Source organism: Giraffa tippelskirchi, chromosome 13, assembly GCF_054371585.1.
Source record: "Giraffa tippelskirchi isolate mGirTip1 chromosome 13, T2T-mGirTip1v1.2.pri, whole genome shotgun sequence".
In the NCBI taxonomy this organism is placed as follows: Eukaryota; Metazoa; Chordata; class Mammalia; order Artiodactyla; family Giraffidae; genus Giraffa; species Giraffa tippelskirchi.
Window position 1 is genome coordinate 108,794,565 of NC_137287.1, and position 13,609 is coordinate 108,808,173.

The following is a 13,609-nucleotide window of genomic DNA, read 5'->3' on the forward strand; positions in this document are numbered from 1 at the left end:
CCCTCCTGTGTGTGTGTGTGTGTGTGTGTGTGTGTGTGTGTGTGTGTGTGAGAGAGAGAGAGTGAATGGTGTGCCAGGGCATAAGAGTGTGGATGCTCATGTGACCACATGCATGAAAATGCACTGAGATGTACATATGTGATTTGTATTGTATACTGTATGCAAATGATAGTACAACAAAAAAGTGAAAAACAAGTATGTATGCTCATAAGCGTATGTGTAGATAGACACTTATCTGTGAGGGTACACAGCACAGGCACGCGTGTACACCTGTGTGCGTGTGAGGACCTGTGTCCTGAGGCGGGGATTTAGTGACTGAATGCGTACCTGTTCAGGTGTGTGAACCGTGTGCATGGGATGCAGCTGATGTGTGGGTGTTTGGACGTAGACATGTGTGGGTGAGTGTGTGGGTGATGAGAGGAGGGGGTTACAGTCCAGGGCTCGGTGTCCAAGGGCACCTGTCCCCTCCACGAGCATCGGCCCTCTGCTCCCAGGCCCCAGGTGGGAGGGATGGGCACTTACATGTCCACGGTCTTCTGCTCCTCAGTCAGGCCCGCCCCCTCCACAGTGAAGGTGCAGTCCAACAGCGCCACGGTGAGCGGGTTCTGTAGAGACACCTCAGCCACCAGCTTGCGGTTCTGCTTGGGCTCTCCCAGGATCTGGAGGAGACACGGGGTGGATGCCAGGTGCAGCAGAGTGGGAGAGGGGCCCAGAGACCCTCCAGGGCAGGCAGGGTCCCAAATGAGCCACCTCCATCTCTACTGCAATTTGGCCCCATGTCTGCGCAGCTCCACCTCTGTCATTCCTCGCCTCGCCCAGAAAACACAGATGATGGCTCCTGCCCAGGCCTCCTCCTTCACGGAGCTGCAGAGAGGCTCCACGTGACCCACGGGATGTAAAGTGCCTCCCTCATTCTAAGGTCTGGAGTGGAAAAATCAGAGGCTTTGGAAGCAGGCTGATCTCTGTCCTGTCCTTGCTGTGTGATCTTGGCAAAGACACCACCCTCTCTGAGCTTTGGTTTCTTCATAGGAGGGAAATGCATGACTGCAGGGTTTTCACAAGGATTCACTGAGCTAACATATGCACGATTCTAGCAGACTGTCCGGCACACAGCACTCACTCCTCACCCCGCCACCCCCTGCTCTTTACCATTTATTTGTAACAGAAGTACTTGGGGACCTGGGGCTGAGACTGCTTCAAGTGAATCACTCTGATGACCATGATGACGCTGATGGTAAGTATTAATCAGCTTTTATTGCACCCTCATGACGTGCTGGATACAGTCTATGTGTTTCCTGTAGACGCACAGCTAATCCTTATAACAGCCATTTTACAGATGAATAAATAGACTCCAGAGTCTGAGCCCTTAACAACTCCACCCCTTTCTGCCCCACCAGGGCCCCAGGACCTCAGCATCTTGCCTTAGTTTAGCTTTAAGGGTCACACAATTATGAGATCCCTAAATGTCATGATCCTACTACTCTGGGATGTGGGGATTCATTCCTAGAGGCTGTGAGTCCCAAATTCTTTCTGTTTCACGATGCTTTTCTTTGATGAAGCTAGGATTTGGGGAACCCTGGGGCATCAGAGATCTTGAGTCTGCAGGGAGGGAAGTGTATGCAGGTGCGGGATCTGGACTTGGGGACCCAGCCCTTACCCGGATCTTGATTTCTGGATTCTCCAGGTAGATGTCCCTCTCGGCCAGCAGGTAGCTGTTGGCAGCTGGCTCAATAAGGAGGCCTCGCACCTTGATAAGGTTCGAGTCGGTCAGGCAGTCACAGTACTTTTCATAGAGGATTCGAAGGGGAATGCTCTTCTCTGCAGAAGGGGAGAGGGGAGACCATTCATACCATCTGAATTGTGGCCCCCACCTCTCCTATGGCACCTCCACAAGGCACAGAGAGGGCAAGGGATGAGCTTGAGGTCACACAGCTGGTGAATGACTGGGCAGGTCCCAGCACTTTCTCCCACCTGCCCTGGCTCTAGCACTCCCAGGAAGGAAGTGGGAGGAGTGGCCTGGGTTTTAATCCTGCCTCTGCCCTTTGCTACCTGGGAACGCTGGGTGAGTCACTCCACCTCTCAGGATGTCCGTTTCCCCCCACGAGGTTGGTGGGACTGTACTCATTTTACAGATGAAGAAACACTTCTGCCCGTAAGTGTTCAGATGGGGAGAGCTGGTCCTGTTTGGACCACTGACTGACAGTGTGAGCCTGGGGAGATGACCTCCCCCCTCTGTTTCTGCTTGGTTCCCTCTCTGTTCCTAGGAACATCTGGATCCCACAGTGCAGAGCTAAGACCAGAGATCAGTTCAGAGCAAAAGTCACACAGCGATAGGGATGAGAACGAAGCTGGCAGGGCCAACCTCCCCACTGCAGAGAAGCAAAGTGTGGATCTTAGCCCCATTTCTCAAACAAGAACATGGAAACCCTAGGGCACCAGAGAAGCTTATGAGAGGCAGGCAGGAGCAGTGGAAAAGGGCACAGGAACTGGACTGATTATCCACAGACCACAGAGAAAATTCGGTACACATATACAGTGGAATATTACTCAGCTATAAAAAAGGATGAAACAGTGTCATTTACTGTGACATGGATGGACCTGGGAGTTATCATACTGAGTGAAGAAAGACAGAGAAAGACACTATTCAAATGGTATTGCTTATATGTGGAATCTAAAGAAATGGTACAAAGGAATCTATTTACAAAATAGAGATTGAGTCACAGATATAGAAAATAAACTCCTGATTACCAGTGGGGAGAGGGGAGGAGGAAGGATAAATTGGAAAACTGGGATTGATATATACATACTATATTTAGACTAAATAACTAGTAAGAACCTACTGAATAGCACAGGGTACTCTATTCAATACTCTGTGATGAACTGTCTGGGAAGGGAGCCTAGAAAACAGCATATATATGTGTATAACTGACTCACTTTGCTGTACAGCAGAAACTAACACAACATTGTAAATTAACTATATTGCAATTTTTTTAAAAAAAAGAGAGAAAGAACCCACAGGCTTATGCCAGGCCCTGCTTGTTCATGTGGTCACAGAGAACCTTGGGAGAAATCCTTTCTGCCCCTTGTGTGTGTGTGTGTGTGTGAGCTGCTCAGTCGTGTCTGACTCTCTGTGATCCCATGGATTGTAGCCCGCCAGGCTCCTCTGTCCATGGGAATCTCCAGGCAAGAATACTGGAGTGGGTTGCCATGCCCTTCTCCAGGGAATCTCCCCAACCCAGGGATCAAACCCAGGTCTCCTGCATTAAAGGCGGAGCCTCCCCCATCAAACAAGAATGTTGGAAGGATGGTGCTGGGACTCCGTGGAGCCCAGTCAACCTCTCCAGTGCTATGATGGGAGATGCTGCTTCCTCTTTTTCTGTCGTCTGCTCCCTCCCTCCCCATAAGAGACTCGAGTTTCCCAAACTCCAGTCCTTCACGTGATGTTTCACATGTCTGAGTAAATCCTCATTATTTGCTCATTATTTTTCTTTCAGTCCACTCACTTCATACTTTTCAACTTTTTCTGCTTAGGGAATTTTGTTACCATTATTTGCAGCAAACCTGTCTATTTACCATAAGTAAAAGCAAGCTGGTAAAAACAAACACCAGCAAACAAAGTCAGGTTTATTCAATTCAGGCTCATATTCTTGTCTGCTGAGCACTCTGAGTTTGGGACCCGAGTTTACTGTTAATGAGGGAGATTAGCAAGAGTCAGGGGTGCTCAGGCCAGTGAGCACCCACTGGGAGGTCATCTACAGGACAGTGAAGGCCTGAGCAGGCAGTCACCTTCTCTCTGCGTGGGTCAAGGTCTAGGTCCTGGCCATGCACACTCGGTGTCCCCTATCCTGCTCTCTGGAAAATGAGTGCCCAGCCCTCTCGTCACTCATTCCCTGGGTGGACCTGCCCCAACCTCAGCTCTGATGACTTAGAAGGGAAAAAAAAACAAAGCTTCTGCCAAAAAGGACAAAAAGGAGTAAAAAATTCCTGGGTCAGGACTTGGTGGAGCGGAGTGGAAACTCTGACCAGTTCCACAGAGAAGAAGGAAAACCCGGTTCTCCAGGAACCTGGAGGGGGTGGCCCCAACTGTTAACTTTTCCAGGAGGCTGAGGTCAGGGTGGGACTGGACCTTTGAGAATTGCCATCCACAGGCTAGGGGCCTTGGCCTGGCTTCGGGCCAGTGCTGGCCGAAAGAAAGAAACGTGTGCGGTTAGTGTCACTCATTGCTTAGATGGTTCCTTTGATCATCACGAGATTATGCTGCCCCACCTGGAGGGGTGAGGGCCCCAGAGAGAGAGGAGGGGGAGGGACAGGAAGGGGGAGAGCTGCAGAGCCAGGAGGCTGGGGTAAAGACCGCTAGTTTCAATTCAGCTGTCCTAGGTCTAGCTTCCTGTCCATGTGGAAATCCCCTGGATCTTATCATCAAAGTATAACCAGCAACTCAGCCAAAGTTCAGGGTCTCAGAGGGTAGGAGAATCAGTCTCAGGGTGACCTTGGACTTGAGGGCCTCCATAGTGCATCCTGGCCTAGCCCCACCTTCCAGCTAGAGGGCAACGCCCCAGGCTGCTGCCCTCCTCCGCCTTCTCCCGACAGGCTGTGCCCCTCGGGGGTCTGTGGAGCAAGTGGGACCCCCCTGCTGTGAACACTTTCCCAGGAAGAGACACTGCGGCTGGCGTGGCTGAAGCAGAACAATGCTGTGAGGAGCCCAGATGTATCTGGGAGGCAAAGTGTGACTCAACAGCTGCCCGGGAGGAAGTTACTCTGGCATCCTTGGTTCAGGTTGGGGTTCACCTTATGAAACATATTCCAGGAAAGACACTTCCGCCCTTTGAAGCGGTTCTGAATATGAGGAAGAACTGACATATGTGTATTCACACAACAGGGCTGGCACTCTCTAAAGATGAACCAGGTCTCTCTTGCCTTCGGAGATGGCCCCCACTCTGTCTATGGGGTGGGTTTCCTCCCTGAATCAACCTTTCACTTATAAAAACAAAAGAAAAGATGAACCAGCCTTTCTACAAATAGGGAAGCTGAGGCCTGGAATAGAGAAGAGAAATACCCAGGAGCTCACAGCCTGCAGGCGGAATCGAAGGAACTAGGACCTGGGTGTCTCCCAACCACCCCACACACCTGGAGGGACAGAGTCCTGCCCTCGACTGGGGGCCTGGAGGCAGAGTTGAGACCCCAGGTCCTCCCGACACCAGCAAGGTTGGCCGTGACTCAGGAAGCTCTGAGCCCGGCCTGGAGAGCACTGTCCGGCATAGCAGCTGTTCAGCAAAGGTGCTTCTTGTCCTCCCACACCTGTCTCCACTTGCTCAGTGGGGTGTGAAGGGCCCCACCATGGCCAGGCACCATTTTACATCTTCCAGATCTTTCCAGAACACACATCTCCTTCAGTCCTCACAGCCACCCACAAGGGGGATGTCAGCCCTCAAAACTGATGGATGAGTGCGGTGTGAGGCCTGAGGCTGTACATCTAGAAGGTGGGAGAGGTTTCTCCCTGTCTGTGCAGCAGTTAGGACTTTACACTCCCAATGCAGGGGGGCAGTGGTTCGATCTCTGGTCTGGGAACTAAAATCCCACGTGCTGCATGGTGTGACCAATAATTAATAATAATAATAGAAGGTGGCAGAGCCAGATTCAAGGCCAAGTCTGGCCTCTGCACATGTCTTTTAGCATGAAAGTGTTGGGGCCCTATCCCTGGTACCAACTGGCTCTGCCCCCAAGGCTTCCCTGCTGCTCCAGGACCCTGACAGAGTTTGCTCTGTCCTGGCGTGTAGCTTCAGGAGTGCCTGCCGTGGGCCTGAGATAAAGGCCCTAGAGCTGACTGATGTCCTACTCAAACCACGCTGTTCCCAGGTCCTCTCCCAACTCCAAGACTCCCCTGTCCTCTTCATGCCCGCAGGCTCCAAACCCAGAAGCCAGGAAAGGACTGCTGTGGGGGCTGGGGGTGGGGTGGGGGTGGAGACCAGGCTCCACGCTGCATCACTAAGTGACCTCATCAGTCACAACCCTGCTCAGGGCCTCCAGCTTATTTTTAGGGAGATAACCAGGCGTGATGACAAAGCGGGCAGTGAAACAGACCAAGGGGACAATGACTGTGCAGGCGACCGACCAGGAAGAAAGAGCAACAGAGGTTCAGCCCAGGGGTGAGGGCTGGGTGAGCTGCTGACATCATTTCAGCTCCAAACATGGAAGAGGATCTGCTCCCAGGGAGGCTGGGGGCCAAATTCATGCATAAATGTGGAGTCTAGAAAAATGGCACAGATGAACCTATTTGCAGAGCAGGAATAGAGACTCAGACAGAGAATGGATGGGTAAACACAGTTGGGAGGGGTGTGAATTGTAAATTTAGGATTGATATATATACACTATCATGTGTAAAATAGATAGCTAATGGGAAGCTACCTTATAGTACTGGGAGCTCAGTTCAATGCTCTGTGATGACCTAGAGGGGTGAGATAGGGAGCAGGGGGTGGGAGGTCCCAGAGGAAGGGGATATATGTAAACATATAGCGATTCATTCTGCTGTACAGCAGAAACTAACACAACCAAGTAAAGCAACTATACCCCCAATTAAAAAAATAAAAACCTAAGAAGAGAAGATCAAGGCTTTTCTCATCACTGTTGGAGCAACACTGTCCCACATGAGGCTGTTTAAATGAAATGAAAACTTTAGTCCCGCAATTTCACGAGTCACATTGCAAGCATTCAATAGCCACATGGAACTAGCGGTCACCGCACTGGACAGCGCAGATATAGAACCTTCTCATGTCTCCGACAGTTCTCTGGGCAGCACTAATCTTGAATCTCTTCTCGCTGAGCCTGAGAACCTCCAGGGGAACAGGAGGGGTTCTCTAAAGGGCTCTGGGGAGAGACAGCTGCAGCATGAGTTGCTAGAGACAGAGAGAAGGAATTTGCTGGAAGGGGCAGTAAGTAGAGAGTCTGGGAAAGCAGTCAGGGGTCACATAAAGATGAGCTGAAACAGAATAGTTGCTGCGAGTACAGCTTCAAGTTTCTGTCCTGTCACTTCCTAACTGTGTGCCCTTAGGAAAGCCACTTAACCTCTCTGTTGGCAGTCTTCTCAACTGGAAAACAGGGGCCATAAAAGAAACCACCTCCTACTTTTGTTATAATAAGGAACGGGGTTGCTATTTATAAAGTGCCAAGGACAGGGCCAGACCGCAGTGAGATAGATTGTTCATACTCAATGCTCAGGGCACGATCCAGTCAGTGTGGTCAACAGCTGCTCCAGGAACACAGATCCTTACCAGAGTAGGGCTCCAGGGAAAGGTTGAGCAGATCCTTGGTGCCGCACTCAGGTCCCAGGATCCCGTTGTAGCTGACAGTGCGGGCACAGAGCAGGAGGCGGCCAGTGTGCTCCTCGGAGGTGCTGTTGGTGATGTAGGCAAAGACGTCGAAGTCGCAGCCCCTGTTCATGCCCTCACCCACACGGATCCGCATGGCCACCCCTGTCTCCTCTTTATTAACCAGTTTGTTCAGGTGGTTGGCCCTCGTGAAGGCTTCCCTCTCCTCTGGGGACCCTGTGGGGATAGGGTAGAGAGCTTCATCACAGCTGGACAGGGGATCAATGAGGAGGAGGCTGGGGGCAGAGCAAGCTGGCTTCTCAAAGTCTTGGTGACTCAGAGCACCCAGAAGGAGTCCCTTCTTTACATTACTGTGCCAGGAGGAGGAAAGAGTATTTTATTTGCTTCCCACAAGCAAACTCCTATACATCCCTCAAGACCCATTCCCAAATGACCCCTCCTGCAGGATGCCTTCTCTGACTACTTCCCCAGGAATAACGACTCACAATGCCTTTTGGAGTTTCATAGCTGCCACTGCCTGCCATATATTTGGGGATTTTTGGCCCACTGGGTTTTTTTTTTCTGTTCATATGCTTACACTCTCAAGTCTCTTGAGGATTAAGACTGTGTTTCACTTAATCTTAAGTCATACCCAATGCCTACAACAGTGCTTAGTGCCTAGTAGGCACTAATACAATTCAAACTTTCTCACCTCCAAGCATTTGCACAGGGACCACTTTTACCTGAAATCCTTTCCATCACTTCTCCAATTGTTGAGTCCTCCAGCAGAACTGCCCCTTCCTTTATACCATTTACTTCTCCCCATGTGCCTTTTATTTTTTCCCAAGTGTTGCTGGGTATATATCTATTTTTTCTATCAAATCATCAGCTCTAGAAATTTCAGAGGCCAGGGAAAGCATCTTTTCCTTCTGTTTTATCCCTTCCTGCAAGAGCATGGCCACTTCATAGCCAATCCCCAGGCAGCCCTTCAAAGGTCAGTGGGGGTCAGATGAGGGTTGTGGTTTCTTAGTCACTTCTGTGAACCCTACTGTACTTGGAACACAGTAAATGCTTCAAAAATATCTGTCGATTGAATTGGACACTGATGTGCAAAATACATCCTTTTCCTACTCCTGATTTAACATCAGTAGCAAAAAGAAGCTTCATCTTTGTGTCTGACTGAGCCCATCTTATTATCTTTAAGCTTTTTTTGGTCCATTTCTCTTTAAACCTTTCTAATCTTCCTTCATACCCACTTCCCCAGCTCTATGTGAAATACTGCAATGATAAACACTGCAGCTTCTCTTACATGGCCCCTCTGGACTTCCAAGCCTCTTTGGCACAAATACACTGCAGTAAAAAGGCATGGAGTTGCCCATCTATTGTAGCTCCCACGACTAATGAGTACTGTTAATAAGGGACTTCCCAGGTGACACTAGTGGTAAAGAACCTGTCTGCCAATGCAGGAAATGTAAGAGACATGGGCTTAATCCCTGGGTTGGGAAGATCCCCTAGAGGAGGGCATGACAACCCACTCCAGTATTTTTGTCTGGAGAATCCCATGGACAGAGAGGATCCTGGAGGGCTACAGTCCATAGGGTCACAAAGAGTCAGACACAACTGAAGCGACTCAACACAGACGCACGCACTATTAATAAACATGGACATCCTAATTTTTTGTTACGATGCATGCCTCTCCTGTATAACAGCCATCCCTTTCAGTTTTACTAAGAGTCAAACCAACCAAGAAAGTGAGGCTTAAAAACCAAACGGAATCCTTTTGTGGAATATAAAATTTCTTCCCTAAATAAGTAATCCTTTACTATTGCCTCCCTCCACACACTCTGTGTGTCAAATTTGCACTTGTTTCTAAGGAATTTCTTGAAATAGACAGTAACCTACAGATCAGTCATGTGCGGGCTGCCAGATAAAACACACACACACACACACATACACAGGCATGCACGCCCACCGGGCTGGTAAAACCAGCTGCTTATGTGCAGGGCAGTGATGAGCCCCAGCACCTACCCTCCGGGTACTTGTAGTTGTGGGTGATGTCCTCCCGCTCATCTCTGCCCACACTCTTCGTGCTGATCTTCAGCCCCACCGCCAGGGAGTGGTTGATGGATTTGTGCAGAGATCCATCATCCTGCCGGATCCAGTCCACCACGTCAGCGTTGACCTCAGCAAAGACGAAAGGGGCATCGTATTTGGTGCTCAGGTCGCCCTCCTTGATGGCACGAACGGGAACCGGGCCACAGCAGTAAGTCCCTGGGTGGGGGGAGGAGGAGACAGAGATGGACCTGGGCTGAGGGGAGGATGGTACCTCCCAAACCTTCCACAATCAAACCACATGTGGGTAAAACCCACAAGATGATACAGCGCTTTGACCCAGGAACTCCATTTCTAGGACGGCAGCATCGAGTAAGAACTCAGAACTCCCAGAGAGGAAGTTCCCTGTGGTCTAGTGGTCAGGACTCTGCTTTCACTGCTTGGGCCTGGGTTCAATCCCTGGTCGGGAATTGAGATCTCGCAAACCTCACAACGCAGTCAAAAAAGAGAATTCCAGGGGACGCTAGAACTCAGCTTCTGGGGTTCAAATCTCAGCACAGCCTCTCATTAGCTGTGTGACACTGGGGAAGTCACTTAACCTCTCTGAATCCTGGCTTCACGTGATGATATTTGTACCCACAAATGAGGACTTGCAAACTCTTGTCTGCTATGTGTTTGATAGAGAGAAATGTATCCCAAGGCACTTTAGGAGATGAGGGAGCCAAGTGTAGGCAATACTTTACAAGGGCGTGTGTCTGTCTGGTTTCCTGCCCAGAATGAGAGTAGCAGTCAGTGCCCGACACAGATTCAGAGAGTGTGTGTGGACTGAATGAACAAGAGAGATCATGAACAAGACAGCCTGATGCTTATCTAGGTGTGGTTTACAGCCGCCTCAAACCAGTCACAAATTGCAATGTTGAGGATTAGAGGCTCAGTAGCTATATTACAATGCATCTATCTGATAGAATGTAATAACATTCAATTAAAATTCAAATCACGGAAATCGATCTGATGCAGAACTGCTAATGCTATACGGAGAAGTGAGGGGGCCAGGAGAAAAGGTCATGTGCAGCCAGAGTTCTTAACCTGGGGCCCATGGATCCCCCCGAGGCGCAGCAAATAGAATTCAGGAGTTCATGAACTTGGACAGGAAAAAAAAAAAAATCACCTCATTATTTTCATTATATTTTGATAACACTTTTTTTCAATTGTGCAAGCAGACCACAAACCACAGTCTTAGGTGCACTTGTGACCTGTCACTCATAAGAACCACAGATATTTTCATATATCTTTATAGTTGTCACAGATAACTGAAAATAGAGATTATGTTCACCTCTATCAAGAAATTAGGGAAATTACTATTACTGACTCTACCACTAGATCATGTTATGTAACACATATATTACTATATCACAAAAATATTTTTAAAAATTTTGATAACTATGTTTCAGTGTAATTCAACCCTTTTTCTACTCCCGATTTAACATTAGTAGCAGAAAGAAGCTTCATCTTTATGAAGGTATTATATTCAATATACGTGTTATATTGTGTGCATTTAAAATATTATTCTGAGGAAGGAGTCATTTGAAATTATTGGAAACTGTGTGTAAATGTTAATGAAATTTCTTTGGGGGGGAAGAGGACAAAGATGCTACTTGATTTTTTTTTCTTTGTGCTTCTCCATATTTTCTGTTTTCCACAACGTGCATGAATCACTTTTCAAATTATAAAAGAGGTGTTTCATAAAACACCAGTGAGGCTGCCCCAACACTCAAAGTTCCTTTGGAGTTGGCCAGACCTGGGTTAGCATCCCAGCTCTGCCCTTCTCTGCCCTTCTCCAGGGAGTCCCTCAGCTGGGTGGGTCCCCTCCAGCTTCTGTTTCTCCATCTCAGTAATGGGACCACTCCTGCCCAACCCACCTTCGCTCTTTTCCTGGGGCGTGGGGTCGACGGCTTGCCACCCCTCGTACCCTGGCTGCAGGTCTGGCCTGGTCATCCACGACTCCACCCAGCAGTGGAAGTTCCTGTTGGGGAAATAAAGCAGAACGTGAAGCAGGACTCACACACACTCCAACGTGCTGTTCACACTTGCCTTGTCCTAAGCTGAGCCCATCACGTCTTCCCAACACTTTGCTCTTCCTCCAGGGGTCCCAGCCAGGTGTTCCTTCCTACACTGAGAGTCACCCTCACCCCCTCAATCCCTCGGTCCACCTCCCTTCCCCTCTCAGTGGCTCTGCAAGTCCAGCTGACTTGACCTCCTAATTTCTTGATTGACCCTTCTTTTCCAGCCCACAGGTTCTGCCTGGATTCAGGCCCCATCACCACCTACCTGGACCACACCCCATCTATCTTCCGATCTATACCCACAGTCATCAGACCACTCCTCTCCAGTCTGAAGCCTTTGGAATCAAGCCCAGACCCCCAGCCTGCAGTGCAGACTCTGGACAAGGCGTTCTCCTTTCATGTGTCCTGTGTTGATTTTCCTTCCTCTCGGCCTTGGCTCCTGCTGTTCCTGCCTCCCTGGGAGCCTCTCCAAGTTCTGTTTCCTTTTGTCCAAATACTGCTCAACTTTTAAACCTAATTCAGAGGTGACCTCATTTGAGACATCGCCCCATCTCCTCTTCAGGTGACCCTGCCTACTGGGCAACCCCTCACCAGATCATCTCGCTCTTGTCACTCTGGATCTCCCCGAACTCATTGCGGAAGTACTCGATGAGCAGGTTGCTGTTCTGGTCATGGGCTGAGTTATAGTTGGTAACGACGCGGGTAGGGATGCCAAGGCACCGCAGCACTGAGTGGAAGACATGGTGGAGAGAGTTTAGGAGGTGGGCTGGGGCCCTAGAGACATCTGCTCTGCCTGGGCCTCCACATACCCATCTGTACCCCAGGGAGCACTGTACCCATTGTCCAAGTGGTGAGGTTGTGCCATCCCCTTGCCCAGACAATGGTGCCCACCTCGCTGATTGCCCCGTGTCCCCCTCTCTCCCCTTCACCTCACAGCTAACAAAAGAAGACTCTAAATGAAAATCTGACATTAACAGTCTGCTGCTAAACCCTCAATTGCTCTTCATGGCCCTCAAGGTCAAGGCCAAACCTCCACTGTGGGCCTTGCCCTGCTGGGTCTGGCCCTTGATCACTTCCTACACACTTTGCTCCAGCCACACTGGCCTCCAGCACTCTTCACTCCCACCTGCCCTAGGATGCTGGCGTATGCCCATCCCTCGGCCAGGAAGGCCACCCATCAGGTTTAGATTACCCCACCATCTGCATTCACAGCAAGACTAGGGATGCATCATCACTCTCAATATATGAGTATGTGAGGGATTCTTTAATTAGTCCTCTGAGGGCAGTGAGCGATCTGTCTTATGTTACAGTCCCAGAGCCCTGCAAGACCCGGTACAGACTAATTTGTCAAATGGGACGAAGGAGTGAAGTAGAAAGAGAAGGAGGAAGGGAAGGAGAAAAGGAATGACAGATTCAGAGCGAGGAATGAACAGTTGGGTAGGCAGATGACGCAACAGAGGTCAGGACCCCTCCGTTCCAGCTCCAGCTGCTCCGGGCTATGTGGCCTGGGGCCAGTCCCTTCACCTCTCTGTGCCTTGTTTCATCCTCTCTGGCTCAGAATTCCAGTGCTCTGGGGCTCCACTGTAGACCAGGAGGGCCTGCACTGGGTCGAGGCACAGTTTTCAGAGAGGCTGGAGTGACTGAGAAAGGGGCTGGTGTTGCAATGATAGGTGACAAAGAGGCAGGAGGTCAAGTGGCATCTATAGACCACGGAATCCTGCTCGAATAGTGGTGCTGGGTGTTCCTGACAGAGGGGATTATGGGTGCTGCTTCCCTTTCATTTTTTAATATACTTTTTATGTAAAATGTAAGAGTAACATATTCTCAGGGTAAGATAAAGAAAGAAACATCTAAAAAAAGAAGTGAAGCAGAAAAGCCTACTAAATACAATCTGTAGGACCTCTGTTTTACTTTTAGTTTTGATGAGGTTGAGTCTCTGCAATGGGGGAGAGGCAGGAATGTGACCTTTGCCCAGTGCCTGCCATCAATCGGGGCATAAACTTCCCCGAAGGCCCCGGATTCAGGTCAGCAGATGTGAGAGCCCCGGGGGAAGGGAGGAAGGAGCAGCTGTGACCTTCCACCTCTTGCCTGGTTCCTGTGCCCTTTGGCCTGGGTAGGGGCCAGACTCTCTGCTGCCCGTGGGGAGAGCTGGTGTTTCAACTCCAGGCCTTGCCCCATCACGACAAGCTT

General features: G+C 49.8%; 1 protein-coding gene across 1 annotated transcript in view; it reads right to left on the minus strand.

Annotated features, from left to right (window-relative positions):
* The window catches only part of TGM2 (transglutaminase 2), a 34,588-nt gene that overhangs the window by 2,112 nt on the left and 18,867 nt on the right, over positions 1-13,609 (minus strand). The window contains exons 7-12 of the mRNA XM_081558821.1: positions 12,011-12,146; positions 11,276-11,379; positions 9,333-9,575; positions 7,269-7,541; positions 1,658-1,818; positions 523-659 (exon numbers count right to left, since the gene is read on the minus strand). Of these exons, the coding sequence (XP_081414947.1) occupies positions 523-659; positions 1,658-1,818; positions 7,269-7,541; positions 9,333-9,575; positions 11,276-11,379; positions 12,011-12,146 (1,054 nt within the window). The remainder of the gene's footprint in view (positions 1-522; positions 660-1,657; positions 1,819-7,268; positions 7,542-9,332; positions 9,576-11,275; positions 11,380-12,010; positions 12,147-13,609) is intronic.